Source organism: Aplysia californica, unplaced genomic scaffold (genome assembly GCF_000002075.1).
Source record: "Aplysia californica isolate F4 #8 unplaced genomic scaffold, AplCal3.0 scaffold00035, whole genome shotgun sequence".
NCBI lineage: Eukaryota > Metazoa > Mollusca > Gastropoda > Aplysiida > Aplysiidae > Aplysia > Aplysia californica.
In genome coordinates, this window is record NW_004797305.1 from 561239 (window position 1) to 578190 (window position 16952).

The window sequence follows — 16952 nt, forward strand, 5'->3', positions numbered from 1 at the left end:
ACAAACACACACACACACACACACAAACACACACATACATATATACACACAGACACACACACACACACACACACACACACGCGCGCGCGCGCGCGCACACACAAACAAACACATACACACACTATAATAATAAGAATAATATAAAGATGTATATCAAAATCTGTATAGTTAATGTTGGTGGGTGACATACAGACGCGCGCTGCGTAGATCCTCCTGACTTTTGCATGATTGTGACTTTTGGTAGATCCAACCTAGATTTCTTTTGGATGTTAATTTTCTTGCCAAAGCTCACTTTACCAAACTGTTTGCCATTAAATTTTGCTGATAATCATCTGTGCTTTGTCCGAAAATAAAAGTGGGTGAAGTATGAATGGATCTTTCATAAATCACAATACTGCAAAATGTTTGTTGCTAAAGGAAAACACTGCAGGCAGTGCGTTGAATTAACGATCGTTTAAAAAACGATATTAGTAAGATGTCAACCTTTTTCTTGACGACTTGATTAACTGGAGGGGTAAATGAAATAAACTGAGAATCAACTCAAAAGTGGTTAGCTTGAAATTGGGAAATTTCCTTTCAACATTTATGATAAATTCAGTGAAACATGCAAGGGAAATGGGCCCCACTTTAAAGCTTCCCCAAATTGGACGAAGCAAGTAATAGCGCGCATTACATGTAGTTCTTTGCAACGTGCACCGTCTCTATCCCCATCGTTGGTTTAACTGAGACTTGTTAGTTATAAAACGCATGACTCTGATTCTGATGCTAGTGCGTCTAACGCATTGCCTGCAAAGTAGCATTGCTTCTACCGCCAGATTTATGTGTCATGTTTTGTAAGATGTAAACGGTGTATGACTTGACTATTTTGTCTTCATCGTTTGCGTGAAGCTTGTCAATCCGTGTTAGGCCCTTCGTCATGTTGAGCGCCTGATTAGTTAGTGTCTGGTCTTAGATCTTGCACATGTCGTTCATCTGCCATGGTCCCTTCATCTCCCCACCTGTCCACGTATGTTCTTGAGATGTGCCAATGATACTTAAACGAGTGGTTTCTTTTCAGCATTGCTGTGGCCTGCTGTCTGATAGCCCCTGTGTAGACTCTGTGTAGCGGCCTGCAGATGTGTATGCTGACTTGTAGAAGAGCTTCCACGGGCTCCCTAGTCCCCCATGACTTTAGTAGTCTACTCTGCCTTGCCTGGTGCTGATGACGTAGATCTAATCCCCCTGTCCTGTCTGCTTGCTGCACCTCTGCACATCGACACACTGGTTTCTGAAATAGTGGGCATAAAAAACCGTCATTTGTGCAGCACTAAAAATCGAAAGCAAATGATAAAACCAGGCAAAAGAAGGTCACTTTAATGTGTAAAACACATACATGAGGAAGAACGCCCCCTTTCAGCTTTACTTAACGAAGTTCAGGGAATTTTAGATCCTTGAAATATTAGGAAAGTACATCTTGTTCAGCTATCACAATTTTGTACACGTTCGCCAATACTTGGTAAACATTTCTTTCCTCTGCTGATCTGAGTATTTGTAGAAATAAGTTTGAGTTGCATCTGTTGGAACCAAGCAGCCAGTGTGGACTGTGTAGAGGTGCCTCTCAGCCCCATGATGTCCCGCGGTCATTTAACCGTTTCATTTCATCAACAGGAAGATAAGAAGGGTCGCTCGGGGAGAGCCACCTCCAATGTCTTCGCCAAGCTCTCCAAGAAGACCATGCAGGAGATGAAGGAGGTAGGACGCTCAGGCCAGCGTGCCCGGCCCACGTCTGGCTGTATTGCGTGTTCGAATTTTTCGTCTTTCTCTCTTTCTCTGACAGGCAATAAAATCCAAAAAGGATGAGCCGAAGCGTGCTCAGCGCGCACCGTCTAACGTGTTCGCCATGTTTCGTCAAGCACAAGTACAGGAGTTCAAGGAGGTCTGGTCTCTCTAACCACTCGTTTCGGCACGGCATCGTCTACGCCTTGTTTCTCTTGCGTTGTTTTATTATTATTATTTGTTGGTCGGCGGCTAACGTCATCATCAACAAGAGCACATTTCTGACTCGAGCCGAGAGGGTATCGCTTGCTGCCACTTCGGTTCTTTTTTTGTTAACGTTTCGCATTTTCCGTCTATGGATGTGACCAGAATGACTATGACTGCAACAGCAACTACAAAGTCGACGTTGTTCGCCGGAAGGCGCTCTCACAGTTCCTGTAACTCTTTTGTCTCTCTCTCCTCCTCATCTCACACATTCTACCTTTTTCATGCGTTCCTCTCCTCACGGGGACCACACGCGGCATTGAACTAATGTCGTTATTGTTGCCTGCTCTGTTCTTCGTCAAAGCTCATATCATATTATGTGCCATCTTTTAAGAAACAAGCTCGCCACACGACCAACGTGCTGTCCATGTTTCGTCAAGCACAAGTACAAGAGTACAAAGAGGTCTGAGTTTGGGCCCATTAACTTGCCCTCTGACCGATGACCCTACCCCTGTTTGAAGTTTGAACGACCATACTCATAAACGGCGAGAGAGTTGAATACTCGAAACCGTTGTGCTGTTAAGACCCTAATAACTATATTTTGCTCTGTCTTACCCCGCCCTCAATCCGTTACAATCCCCACGCTTGCGCTGGATCGCTCCGTCTTGACAAGTTGATTTTAATGAATGACGGGGAATAACTTATGAACTGCCTGCTGCAAACAAATATTCTCTTGTTTACCTCCCCTATCCTAAAAAAATATGCATTTTTTAAAAATTAACTTTCTTCAATAACTTATGGATTTTTTTCAATGTTAGGTCTATCTTTTTGTTCATTTTACTTCTTTTTTTTTTTTTTGTAAAGAAAAATCGGTAGATTTTTTTTCTTTTTTTTTTTGGTCCATTTTATTCTCAAAGATATGATAAACATAAACCGTCTGTCGAACATGTCCTTTGTTCAAACTTGTCTTTTATAAAAGACAAGAACAGAGCAAAGACTCACCAACCCATTGTCCACCTACAGTGTTCATCCTTCCCACGAGTTCCCTGTGAGCTGTGTTTCTTGAAATGAACTTTGTTGACTCTATTGTGTCCTCCTTACTCCCGCTCTCAAGTATTACTTTTCATCATGTTACTAACCCTTTAACCCTCGTTATGTATCAGAATGCCCTGAAACGTTCAGTTGATTTATGGGAAACAGAAAAATATGTAGACAAACATGGTCAACAACTTTTTTTTAGAAATCAGAGTGTTGTGTCCTTAGTTTATTTTTACCTGGCCAGAATGAAACCCGCAAGTTTTTATTTGATTTCATTTGTATTGAAAACTTAAACTTTAAAGTGCAGAATAAAAATAAAGTGCGACTATAAACAGTCATTGCAGACTGTTAGTGCATTTATGTGCAAGATTGCTACTTTAATATAAGTAAAGACCCCAAGCTACAGTCATTTTCCTTTTACCTCAACATTTAAAACAATATCGCGCCTACGTGTAAGAGCTGCGTTAAACTCACGTTGTCTTAAGATTAAAGAAATAAACTGATCCGTTCTTGTTGTTCCCTCAAGGGCATCTAATTTTTTTTTCAGTAAGAGTTGTACTGCACTTGCAACACATTTAGGTTATAAAATTGCAAAAGATTAGAGTTGTTTCTAGAGAGTAAGATGCAAAGAAAAGAATAAGACTTCGAGGCTCTAAATAAAAAGAAAGAACGAAAGAATTCCACCCTGAATATTATATGTTAGAGACTACACCGTAATCTATTTTTTCTCACATTGTGAATTCATTTTGTCATTTCTGATCAAGCTCCGCGAGGCTATCAGTTATTGTGACCACTCCTTTAATAATAAGATTTTACAAATTAAAGTAGAAAAAAGCAAACACCGCGGATGTATCCTATAATTTTTTCATTCGTTATAATATTAATATTAATCCCCTGTGCGTCTTTTTTAATCATGCACTCAATTATCTTTTTTGAAACCAGCCAGCATGACCGAACTATTCATTTTGCTGAAAATATATCCATTGTTTTTAACACCATAGTTATGTTTACTCCTACGTTTTGTCTTCTCATCATAACTGAGACTCACACATTCTATATTGTCCCACATTAATAAACAAACCTTCACATTGATTTTTTTTTCTTCACTCGCTCACGCTATAATACTGAGTTATTATTCTGCCAGCATGCCTCATAAGTGAATGACAACAATATGAAGTTACACGATTTTATACATAACGTTCAAAGGCTGTTATATTTTCCTTATGGTTGCGCTTGTAAGGGCTATTATTATGCTTTTTTTGGCTTTATATTTATGTTATTGTCATTGGTTGATTTAAAATACACATGTACCGGTAGAATATTACACGCTCAACTCAATTTGTTTTGAGGATCCCGTTCAGTTGCTATCGTTGATCTTTAGAGAGAAAAATCCATATTATAATATAATTATTATTGTCGTTGAAAGAACAAAGGAAGTGAGACATCCATACAGGCTGAATTGAAAGGGGGGGGGAGTTGTACGTGATGCCGAAATTGAGTGTTTATTTATTTATTAATTTATTTATTTATTTCATTTATCTATCTAGCTATCTATCTATTCTTTTATTTATTTATTCAGATTTGTGCATATATCATAATAAATGTAATTCCCCCCCCCCCCCCCCCCTTGGACTGTAACTGTGGTTATCTCCTCTTATCAGTACAACATACGCAATCTGACATTGTCAACGAAAGTCACTTTCAAACTGTCACCCATTTTTTAGGTTGCCCAATTTGAATTGAGACGGGAAAGAGATGTATAAACAGATGACTTTGGGAGTGTATACATTGAGAATCGATATCATTATATCATAGGTTTGAGCCCTAAACACATTCACCAAATCTGGCATTGTTCCCATTTGCATCTGCCATGTAACTTCACTGTTTGTAAATATTGTAAGCAACGAATACAAATCGTTGGCTTTTACTTTGTACACCCCTACTTGTTTTGTTTTTTGTTGTTTTTTTCCTGCATCTAGAAACCTTGGGCTGGGGAAGGGTTCTTTTTATAACGTCTTTTTCACCTTTTAAATCTTCTGTGGGGACTCCAATGTACAAGAGTTACCTAGTGTTCTTATGATAGACCTACTTGTAAAAAAAGGATATATATCGCTGGAAAGGGATACATTTATTGATAGTGATAGATTTTCTATACTTTTTCCTCCAGTTTACATACCCACATTTTCTCATGCCAATTGTTTATACCCCCTCCCCCTCCCCCAATCCTACCCCAGGCCTTCACAATGATCGACCAGAACCGTGATGGAATCATCGACATTGAGGACCTCAAGGATATGTACTCCAACTTGGGTGGGTGGTTGCTCTGACGTTGTGCCGCACGGAACGTGGCACTGTGTCTTATTTTCTCTGAGTGTATCGTAGTACATGTATTCTTGACAGTACGCGCTCAAGTGTATGTATGTGTGTGTATGAGTGTGTGTGTGTGTGTGTGTGTGTGTGTGTGTGTGTGTGTGTGTGTGTGTATGTGTGTGTGTGAGTATTTGTCTGTGTCTGTATGTGTGTGTGTGTGCGTGTAGTCGAAGTCATGTGTATGTGGATATAACATAATGTGTCTTGTGTGTGTGTGTGTGTGTGTGTGTGTGTGTGTGTGAGAGAGAGAGAGAGAGAGAGAGAGAGAGAGAGAGAGAGAGAGAGAGAGAGAGAGATAGAGAGAGAGAGTAGTAGTATAAGGTTTTACGGCGCTCGCAACTGCTAAGGTCATATGAGCGCAGAGAGAGAGAGAAACTGTTTGTATCTTCCTTACCATATTTACGGTTGCAGAGACATCCTAGCACACATTCAGGTTCATAGTTTATGAACACACAAACAACTACACAAATTCACGCACAAACACACACACACACACACACACACACACACAAACACACACAAACACACACACACATAAACGCACAAACACACACACACACTTTAAAAAACAACAACAAATACTTTAGTCAAAAAAAACAAAGCGAAAAAAAACCCATTATAGATCTACGTTGAAGTAAATGAGGACACCAACACCAATTGCTACAACACCTCATCCGCCTGTAAGTTGTATAGACTTGCTTTCTCACCAGCACGCTTAACTTTTTTTCTTTCTATTCGTTTGTTTGTCCTGCTCTGAAACCGGTGCTCCCTTTTCCAGGTCGTATCCCGCCCGATGCCGAGTTGAACGAGATGCTGAAGGAGGCTCCAGGACCCCTCAACTTCACCATGTTCCTCAACCTCTTCGGAGAGAAGCTCAGCGGTGGGTTGTTTATCTGTCTTTCTGCTTTTCTGTCAATCTGCCCTCGTGTCTATGTGTCATTGTGTTTGTCATTGCCTGTAAGAGTATATGGAGTACTGAAAAGATTAAGAAAATTAGATTTGTCAATTCGAAAGTCTCCGTTTTCTCTTTAAAAAATGCTTCTTTTGCGACTTTGTACTACACAGTTGAGCACTTACTAAATGCCGTGAGATTACAAAAAAAAGAAAAATTGTTACTGTATGGAAAGGCACAATAAAAGCTTATAGACTATCAACACGCTTTGTGGATCTAAAAAGTTTACCTAAATCATATCTTAAGACAATTGGATGTCTATTTTTGTTCCCAGGTACCGACCCCGAGGACACAATCAGACAAGCCTTCTCCATGTTCGATGGTGATGGAAAAGGATACATCCCCGAAGAGTAGTACGTATTTTTCCCTCTTTATCTTCTTGATACAACGACCAAAGTCTATCCACCTCGCACCCCCCACCCCGCCCCCACCCCCGCCCTCTGAAAAAGCTTTGTCTCGTAACTTTGTATCAAAAGGACTCCATCACATTGAGTAAATTAAGTTTTCATTGTACAATTAACTTTTTCTCTCTTGGCAGATGATAGAAGCTTTTTAAAACTTTTTGTTATTGTTGTTGTCATCGTTGTAGTAATCTTGTTGATGATGATGATGATAATGATGATGAGGATGAGGATGATGATGATGATGATCTTTTCGTTGGGCATGGCTGACTTGGTGGTTGTGGGGGGGGGGGGGCGAGTTGATAAAGATGGATTCATCGAATTTTTCAAAAGGCATATTGGAAAGGGGAAGGGGTGGACGTCAAATATCTATCCTTGATAACATTTTGCTTTTATCAATTAAACTGCTGTTTTATTCAATTATGAAAAAGTGATGATAGGAGACGACTACTGGTTTCCCAACTGTTTAACAATGTTACGTTTCCTTTCCAGCCTGAAAGATTTGCTCTCAAACATGGGTGACAACTTCACAGCTGAGGAGGTAAGATTATAGCATTGAGGCCTTTGGAAAAAGTACATTTTCAGTTAAATAAAAAGATATGCATTGCGCCTTTTGCTTATTACTATAATTTTTTTCTGCTCAGGACAAATGTGAATAAGCTAAACACTTATTCCTGTTATTTAGGTGTATGCAGCAGTGGTCCGAGTAAATAATCACTTGTCAGAGGACAAAGTTTCAAGGTGTACATGTACTTCCTGTAGGACAGAAAAAGGGCTCACAAAGAAGCATACGTCTTGATAAAAGCTTTAGGCAGACCAGCACAAAAGAAAACAGAGCAGTTACTTTTTCAGAATTTAACACTTTGAGCTTAATAAATCAACAAAATTCAATAAAATAGAATAGAAAAAAGAAAAGACCTTTCACACATGCTTTGTTTTCTTTTTTAAATTCACAGATCAAACAGACATGGAAAGAGGCCCCCTTGGAAAAGGGCAAGTTTGACTACGGCACCTTTGTAGGCATCTTGAAGGGCAAAGAGGATGAAGGCGAATCTTAAAAAGCCTCCTATTACACATCTTAGTTTACCCCCCTCTTCTCATGATCCCAAAGTGCCCCTTATGTCCAGTTCACCCAAAGTCCTGGTTTCGGTTAGTCATAATATGATACCAGTCGAATGTTTCGGTTGAAAATTATGTTGCGTGTTTGAAGAAATTATTTTGGTGTTTCTACGCTGGTGAATTTTGATGAAAAGCATTCTTTTCGTTCCCGACTTAGGTTCAAGAGATGAGGGCACAATCGTGATAGCTATTAACGTTTTTGGTGTTTTAGCATTACCCAAATTTCCTGTGGAAATATCCCAGGCCAAAGAGTGCATACCATTCCATATTCACGAATACACCTCCCGAGCATTCTTGCCTCGCCTACCCAGAGCAATCTGGATATGGCACCCACACTCTCTGTTGCCGAGTACGACTCGACACTAAAGCTGTTCCAAAAAACAGAGGGTGTATTTGGTTTGTGTCAAACAACACCAGTGCATTCTGAGGTTGGCGGGTATTTAAATCTTGAAAAGAATGCTAACGAAGGAGGGCAGAATTGGATCTTGTTGATGAGAAGCTGACAACGAGGGACCATAAAACTGCAACCATCAAGTTTTTATATTATAAAGAGATAACAGACGCGGTTCTGCAAGGATAATAATACAAACATCTCACTACTGTACCACGGGACCTACCATCAACTTTAGCAGACCGCTATCTCAACGTCAGCTTCTAAACAGACCTTTTCTGTCGCTTTCGACACTTTGCGAGGTGCTTTATAATCTGTTGGCCTGGGATGTTTTTCAAATGAATATGTTCAATTTACGAACCAACATTCGCGCAAAAATATGGAATTCTTAAACAGTCAAGAACATAATTCATAAGTTACTGTAAAGCACCCATTACGAAGTCTCTCTATAAAATAACCCAATTCCCCTTTGTTTTGTGTCGTTTTCAAACGTTTCTTTTCTGTTCCTATGGCTTACCGTGTCAAGTATGAATGAGCTCTAGGAATGGGGAGGTGTGATTTGTAGAAGCTTATAGACTTGTGACATCCTAGTCAATTCTTTCCTTTCTCTGTTGGTATTTTTTTGTTTACATTTTTTTAAACTTTGTTTTTGACAGACGCCTCGTTTCATTCTCGGGACTGAAGCAGGCGTCTTAAACGTTCATCTCGATGCTGTGTAAAAAGAAAGAAATATTTTTTTTGTATTATACAGTATGTACAAGTCTGACCTGTCATGTTCTCTTCATTGATTAACTTTGTAATATTTATATATGGAGACAAATCATTCATGAAACTGTATTGCTCCATGTTACATTTGCAAGAAATTCAAAGTGTCCGGGCGGCGTGTGAGATAGGCTGGCAACCATGATAGTGGCCGTGTGCACGTCTACGGGGCCTCCCCACACCATCTCGGGGGTCCTTTATGCATGGTTAAACCATGTGGAGTGTTCCTGCGTCCTATTTATTTTGATAAAAACCTCTGTGCACAGATGTCTCCAGTGTCGTTCAATAACTGCTGTGTTGTTCGCTGCGCGTTCGTTTGTTGCAATGTTGGATCGTGTTTTATGGGTGTTCAAGATTTTGTTTTACCCATTGGAGGGACGTTTGCCGGGGGTTTTTGTGTGTGTATTTGTTTGTTTGCATGTTTGTATGTTTGTTTGTTTGTTTTTTAGTTTGTTTTGTGTTTGTTTATGTTTTCGTTTGTTTTTGTTTTTTTTCTTTCTATTGATATTGTTTTTGGATTTGGGGGCGGGGGGGGGGGGGTGTCTGCTTATTTCCAAGTCACTGACCTTCGCTAAAGCAGAGACAAACTTACACTAACACAGCAGGTGCTACGAACTCATGATAAAAATATTATCAGAAAGAGTTTTGAAAAACAAGTACTCGATAAAAGTCAGCTGACAGCACTCTCTTGGAAGCTCTGGTGTAGGATGCTCCTTCTTTCCTACCCAATATCTATCATCTTTATCCCTCCTTCTTTTTTGTGTTTGTTACTCTCTTGTAACACCCCTAAACTTCAGCACTCATATGACCTTATTCTTTACAAGTGCCATTAAAATCTTACTTAAACAAAAGAACCGTTTCGTAACGGAAGTGACATGATCTAGTTCCTTTTCTCAATGCTTCCACCTTCGTCCGACCGGGTTTTAATTGGACAGGTACACAGAATCACAAGCTCTTAAAGAAAGGGCTTACACATCTCAGTGGGTATCACTGCGCTGTCATGTTGTTTTCCCTGTTACCTGTTTGCTTGTTTTTGCCAATAATAAATATGTGGCATAGCTGTAATAGAACATATTTGAAAGGGAAATTATTTCTCCGACAGGAAGAGAGAGCGACCAACAGGAAACAAACGCACACATGCACACACACACACACACACACACACACACACACACACACACACACACACAAACACACACACACACACACACACACACACACACACACAAGAGGAGGAGGAGGGGAAGTAGAGAGATAGAGAGAGAGAGAGAGAGAGAGAGAGAGACTTAAGAGAGAGAGAGGGAGAGAGAGACACACACACACACACAGAGACAGAGAGACAGAGAGATAGAGGAGGAGGAAGGGGAGGAAAAGAACAAGAGAGATGGAGGGGCGGAGAGAGAGAGAGAGAGGGGGGGGGAAGAGACAGACAGACAGACAGGCAGACAGACAGACAGACAGACAGACAGACAGACAGACAGACAGACAGAGAAAACAGGCAGGTCAGCAGGAGAGACAAAGCATTGCAGGTCGAAACGAAAGCTCACACAATCTAAAGCCCTCTATGCAATGAGAATTAAAATTTGCTAAACAAGTCGCTTTTTCTGTTCGAGTGAGTGGGGGCAGGGTGTTTCTTCGTACGATATTTTTGTTGTCTTCTAAACACAATGAGTATTACTTGTACGTACAGAAATTTCAAGACAGGAGTTCTACAATATAGTCTGTTCTCTACTACTACAAGAGTCTAAGGTGCCATCCGAAAAACATATGCCCAGAACCACACCTACAGAGTTCGAACCCAAGTTCCCTCTGAAGCGTTTCTTGATTCGTTAAAAGTTTATGTGGAAAAATCCACAAAAATGCTAAAAGATGCAGCCTGCAGTCTTCAGAATAAAAACGTGTGTTTGGAGAGAAGGATTGCGGGTCATCGGAAAAAAAGATTCCGAAGGTTCGACACGCATTTAGCGCAATTTCCCTCGAGAGGCTTTTACCAATATATTTAAAAAAACAACTCGTGGTACGTGGAACTCTTTTCAAAATAATGCCTCAGTTTTTACTTTCTTAAAACAGTATTAAATTTCATAAACAAGAAAGGTTTAGTACAAACAAGGCCAATATTATCAACATGGCCCAGAAAATATATATGTGGGGCCCTATATAATATTATTATTGAGCTTGAATCTTCCCGTTGTTCACAAAAAGCAACATTCTGTTGTGGTGTATTCTTCAAATGACCGACGCTGTTATTAGATGCACTTACTCGTTCGATTTCACCATTTACCACCAGCACAGATCAAGTACCGTGCCAACTGCATCACAATTTTCCATTAGAGTACAGCAGAGCACAATAATCATGTTATCCAATAATGCTCTTTACAAAATTCTGAAAGGATGTCATATCGCTGTCACCACTTAAGTAATAATAATTTAATAATAGTACTACAACTACTATATAATAATAATAACATTTTTTTAAATGATTGAAGCAGCACGCCTCCTAAATGTTTGCATAAAACAGAGGGTGTATTTGGTTTGTGTCAAACAGCACCAGTGCATTCTAATGTTGGTGGGTACTTAAATCTTGAACAGAATGACAACGAAGGAGAGCAGAAATTTAGTTGTGTCAATGGAGACGTAGAATATTAACATTAAACTTTACAAAATGCAATTTTTACTTCCAACGCAGCAAGTCTTTCTGAGCCAGAACCAACACGCTGTCATCGTGGCTTGTGACGTAGATGTTTGCCTCAGAGTCCTGAGCCACTCCCCTGGGGTCACTCAATAGTTCGTCTTGGGGCCGGACCACTGGATGGCTGAACTGACCGCTAGCCGTGAGGCTCAACAACCCTCTGGATTCCGCCACAAGTACACGGCCAGATGGATCGGTGGTCACTCCACTCGGCTGTTGCAGCCGTCGGGGATGGTCGGGGTGGAATCTAAACTTTACTTCACCTGATGGGAGCAAGAAAGGGTGGTTAGCGAAACTGTTGTAGTTGGGCCGGTTCTTAACTACTGATGGAATTAAATAATCTTGTTGGCTTTTTTTTTAATTGCTGATATCACTGTTGCTGTCGTAACATATCAACAGCATTTTCCTTCCAAAACTGACTTACCAATGCCTGACATGGCGGTTAAACACGGCATAAAAAGGAAGGTCATATTCAGTGAGATGAAATTCCTGCTGAAAGTAGTTAACGCCTTTAAGAAAGAAGACTGCATGAAGAACGAAACTTCCGAAATTTAACAGGGATGAAACCGGTCATGAAACATAACATTATGGGGAATATCAAAGAATCAAGTCGTTCGGTCATCTGATAAGAATACTCCCAAATCAACAGGCAGCACGAGGATTTGACTCAAAAGTGACTGGATACGAGGGCAGGTTCAGACCTCGCAAAACTTGGCTGAATGTTGTTAAAAAGGTCCTTCAAAAGATTAACATTCCTATCAACATAGGCCACCTTCCTAGTTTACTTACTTTTACTTTTTACTTTTTCATCCTCTGTTGCGTTAAGCGTCGAGGGGAGATGCAGTTTTCTATGGTAGGCCAACTCCACAGCCCTTTCAGTTGTGGTATTATGTTTTCTTAGGGTTTCTTTGACACCCTCGATCCACCTTTTGCGTGACTTTCCTTTTCCTTTATAGCCTGAGTGCTTGGTGTTGTAGGCTCTAGACTCCAGGGGCTGGCTGGCCAGGTGATATACGTAACCAGTGGCCTAACCATTTTATTCTGTCTTTCTATGTAACGCAGGCAGGACTCAATGCTGAGAGCTGCTCTTACTTCTTCACTTCTCTACCTGTCTCGTCTTGTGGTGTTAAGGGTTTCTTCGGAGACATTTAATTTTAATTTCACATGCGGTGAGTTTGGTTTCACGGGTTTTAATTAATGTTTAGGTCTGGCACTGGTGGCCTAATGTTGGTATGAATATTGAGGTGATAAGCTGTCTTTTTGTGTCCATGGAGATGTTTGGATGGGGTAGGAGGGGTGCGAGCTGGTAATTGACAGCGTTGGCTTTTTGAGTTCGCATTTCTATTTCTCTGTCTATGGACCCGTTTTCAGAAAAAGTACTGCCAAGATATTTAAACTCCTTCACCTGTTTCAGTTGTTTACTATTGACATGGTTGTTCAAAGGACTACGGTTTCGGCTCTTTTTCATAACTTCTGTTTTTGATGTGCTTATTTTCATGTTAACTTTGTTGCAGCTGTTGTTCAGTTCGGTAGAGTGATTTTGGAGGCTATGTTGGTTTGGCTCCGAGTAGAAGCTCATCTAGTCTTTCTGGGTTTTGGTTTGCGTCTTGCGTTATTGTGTCCAAATATATTATAAACGGGAGGGGAGATAGACCTCATCCCTGCCGTACTCCAGTTCTTACTTTGAACCAGGCTGTATTTCCTTCCTTCATTCTTACTGAGCTTCTGCTGTTGGTGTATAGAGCTCTGACATTATTTAACATTTGTCCTCTGACGTCATACTTTTCGAGTGTCTTCCAGAGTTTTGTATGGTTTACTCTGTCGAAAGCCATCTCCTTCTTTGTTGTGTTCGATTGTTTTCTCGCATATCTGTCTTAATGCAAATACTGCATCCGTGCATCCTCTTCCCTTTCGGAATCCAAACTGAGCTTTGCTCATATTTCTTTCAACAATAGGTCTTATCCGCTGTTCTAGTATTTTTACGTATATTTTCCCTGCGTGACTTAATAAAGAGATGCCTCTGTATGTTGTGCAGTCCCGTTTGATGCCTTTCTTTTTCCATTATGGGACCACTATGAATTTCTGCTAGTCTTCTGGGTATTTCCTTTGTTCCCAGGCTGGATTGAAAATTCGCCTCAGCCACAGAGCGCCAGTGTTTCCACAAGCTCTTATGGCTTCCACTGTGATGTCATTTGGTCATGGCGTTTTGTTCTTGGGGCTGGTTTCGGATGCCTTTTCTATTTCACTGAGAAGTATGGGTGGTTCTGTATGCTCTCCGTATGATGGTTGGTACTCTTCTGGTTGTCCGTGGCAAGCGTCTGGGTTGAGTCGTTCTTGGGAGACCCTCCTAGCATTTGACCTAAACTGCCCTCTCCTCGACGTCGTCTTACGATACAAGAGAAAGGATAAAGTAGAGATGCTGTGACTATAGTGGAAGTGGGGTGGGATGGTAATGGACGGGGATACTGGTGGTAGCTACGAGACTGCTGTAGCTTATTTATGTTGCTTTTATTGCTGCAACTGTTGTTGTCGTTATTGCCATTGTTGTGAGCTTTATCCGAGAAGGCAGTGCCGGTGGAGGCAATGTTGGTGGAAGTAGTGTCTTTGGAGGAAGTGATAGTAATGATGTTGATGTTGCATGCAGTTGCAGAGAGTATTACGTCGGCCAGCAGCTGTCCAGATGTACTAAGCCAATTTTGTCACTTTTTAATGTGTGTTGTTATTCTTATTTGTGGTATCCCTTGCCTGTGCTCGGAAAATATTCCGACGAAGTTCAAATAATTTTAAAGGTTAGAAAAAGGCAGAAAAATATTCATAATGTCGGTAAGATGTTTTGAAAGAATGAATCAGTTGTTTCTCTCTCCTGAAAACTGAAGAAAAAAGTGTTCCCTGGGCTTAAAACAGGTAAAAGGTTTGCTAACGATTACTATTGTTGTTCGTAGTATCCTGTAGCCCGACTGCCAGCATCATAATATCTTATTTCACCCTCCAATTATTATTGTAGGAGCACACCGACCTTGTATTATGATACGAATCGCTTTTTAGGCCAACGCCGCGCTCATTGAATTGATTGCTTTGAGTCGTTGTCATGTAACTAGAGTGCCACGTCATCCGGATACATGGCTCAATGATCAATGATTTTCGCTGGTCTAGCAAAGGAATCTATAATCATTTATCTGGGCGAATTTTCGGAACAACTCTGTTTCACCAATCTTCTTTTTAGAATTGATCTAAACATGTATCCATAAACATATTTTCTTTTTAACAAATAAATTCCCATGCACCACACTAATTTTCGTATATATTTGCTATGCACAGTTTGGCCACTGAAACGATTCTTTAAAGTCCTTGTAGAAATCATATTCACTGTGGCACACGCTATCCTCATGGGCATACAACATTACGGATATCAGAGAGAAACTTAAGCTGAACCTGATTATACCAGCCCTTTGTAAAGACAGTGCGTTGTCTTGTTTTGAGCTAAGATGAACAGAAGACGCTGGGTTTTTTTTATTTAGTTACTTGACATCTGCAGAACTCGAAGACACATAATTTTAATTAAAGGTGGTCACCCTGCAATGTGTTTTTTTCTTTACTCTTTTCTTTCTTTTTTTTTACGTTTTATTTTTAACTTTTCGGTGCGTGGTTCGTCAGTGGTGAAAGCTTTCAAAAGACACAGTAAGTACATGTACATAGTAGTAAAGATATCCGTTAAAAGCAAAGGATGGCGTTATGTACGAGTTGAACTAGCTATTGCCCATACATCTACCCCATAGTCTACACATGTCAAGTTTTTGAAAGTTGATAAGAAGGTAGGATATATAAATAAAATATCAAGTCAGGAGTACCAACGATCACAAATAAAACAACCTGCCACTCTGAGATAAGTCTGATAAAAATCAAACTTTTTTATCTTTCTTTTCAAGACCTGGACAATCACTAAAGACAGTGAAGAAGTAACGGAAATGTGGTCTCTTAGGAGACTTGAAATGCATTAGTATTTTTAAAAAGCCCATATGTGCGTGCTGATTAAAACAGTTTAGGAGGAGAAAAATGTAGTTTCTGGGACACTTGGATAGACATAAAGACCTTGAACATCTAGCTCTCAGTGGTAAAATTGAAGGCAAACAAGGCAGAAGTAGACCCAGAGCAAATTACTCCAAAAGCCTAAACAGATGGGTGAAGGGGAAAGATCAGGAAAACAAAATATGGCTTTTTTTTTAGAACATCCGAGCAAAGGAACGAATGGCGAACCACCATGACAGTTGATGCCTGTCGTAGGTACATAATAATATCAAATAAAAGATACTGACCTTTGTGTGTCAAACTGAACACTGCTCCAAGCTTGCGATCTGAGACGAGTATGTCCATGCGAGGTGTCACATTCACGTAAGCCGGGTACATGAACATTGGCTGTCCTTGAGAATCGTTGACAAATGTCTTCAGAACCTGGAAAGGTATAAAACGCTAAATTCATAGAAATAATTCTGGAGGTTGAGTAACCTGGCAGCTCTTCTTTGGGAAGGGGTGGAGGGCTGGATCTAGTACTGTCGATCAGTTGGTATTGATGTGTAGTAACCTCGCTGTTTACTGTTTACTTGAGCAAGAAGAAGCACACCGACCCAAGAGTTGCCAATAACAAAACAAGGCTAATAGAAGAAAAAACAGCAGATGGAGTGGTAAGAAATGTGATCTACCAACCAGCTCCTTAACGGCTCAGTCAAAACAAATTACTCGTTTCAGGATAAAAAGCAAAAAAAACAACCCCACTTTAATCTGAATCAGAGGTGATTCCCTTTGCTTGAATATAACTCTCAAAGTTACAAATCTGTCCTTTTAAGGGTGACCTTTCCTTGTGAGAGTTGAGGAACCAAGGTACGGCCTTCGTCTCCCCATTGATTTTTACATAATAATATAGCAGTCAATATCAAACGTAAGCCTTTTTAAATATGTATACTCAAAAACAAATATGACAGATAAACAAAGAAAGATTACAACATCTAACCAACATTTCTAGAAAAAGTGCACGTTTTAAAACAGACAGCTCTCATCAAGGCACAGCCTGATTCAATGACACGGTAACAAAATATGAGATAAAATCGTATCCAATTGTTACGCCCAGGACGATTTTGAAGAATAATGTATAGGGATACCCAAAGGGCCAATCATAGCACGGCTAAAGATACATTCAATAATCACTACAAGCACAACAATAGAGAATAATATAAAAACTAACAGTATCGAAACTTAAATCCGTAGCAACACCCCCAA

General features: G+C 40.2%; 2 protein-coding genes across 5 annotated transcripts in view; one reads left to right on the forward strand and one right to left on the reverse strand.

The window, feature by feature from the left end:
- The window catches only part of LOC100533398 (myosin regulatory light chain (N-terminus)), a 17544-nt gene extending 8285 nt beyond the window's left edge, over nucleotides 1-9259 (forward strand). Inside the window, exons 3-8 of one of the 4 annotated variants that reach the window (XM_013091372.2) lie at nucleotides 2354-2422; nucleotides 5232-5307; nucleotides 6146-6247; nucleotides 6594-6672; nucleotides 7213-7261; nucleotides 7677-9259. In XM_013091372.2, coding sequence (XP_012946826.1) covers nucleotides 2354-2422; nucleotides 5232-5307; nucleotides 6146-6247; nucleotides 6594-6672; nucleotides 7213-7261; nucleotides 7677-7778 — 477 coding nt within the window. In that variant the 3' untranslated portion in view covers nucleotides 7779-9259. 4 annotated transcript variants of the gene reach the window in all.
- Nucleotides 9260-11450: 2191 nt separating this feature from the next.
- LOC101859079 overlaps nucleotides 11451-16952 on the reverse strand; it is a gene marked incomplete in the record, with an annotated part of 9148 nt that continues 3646 nt past the window's right edge. The window contains 1 exon segment of the mRNA XM_013091390.2: nucleotides 11451-11946. Within this exon segment, the coding sequence (XP_012946844.2) occupies nucleotides 11664-11946 (283 nt within the window).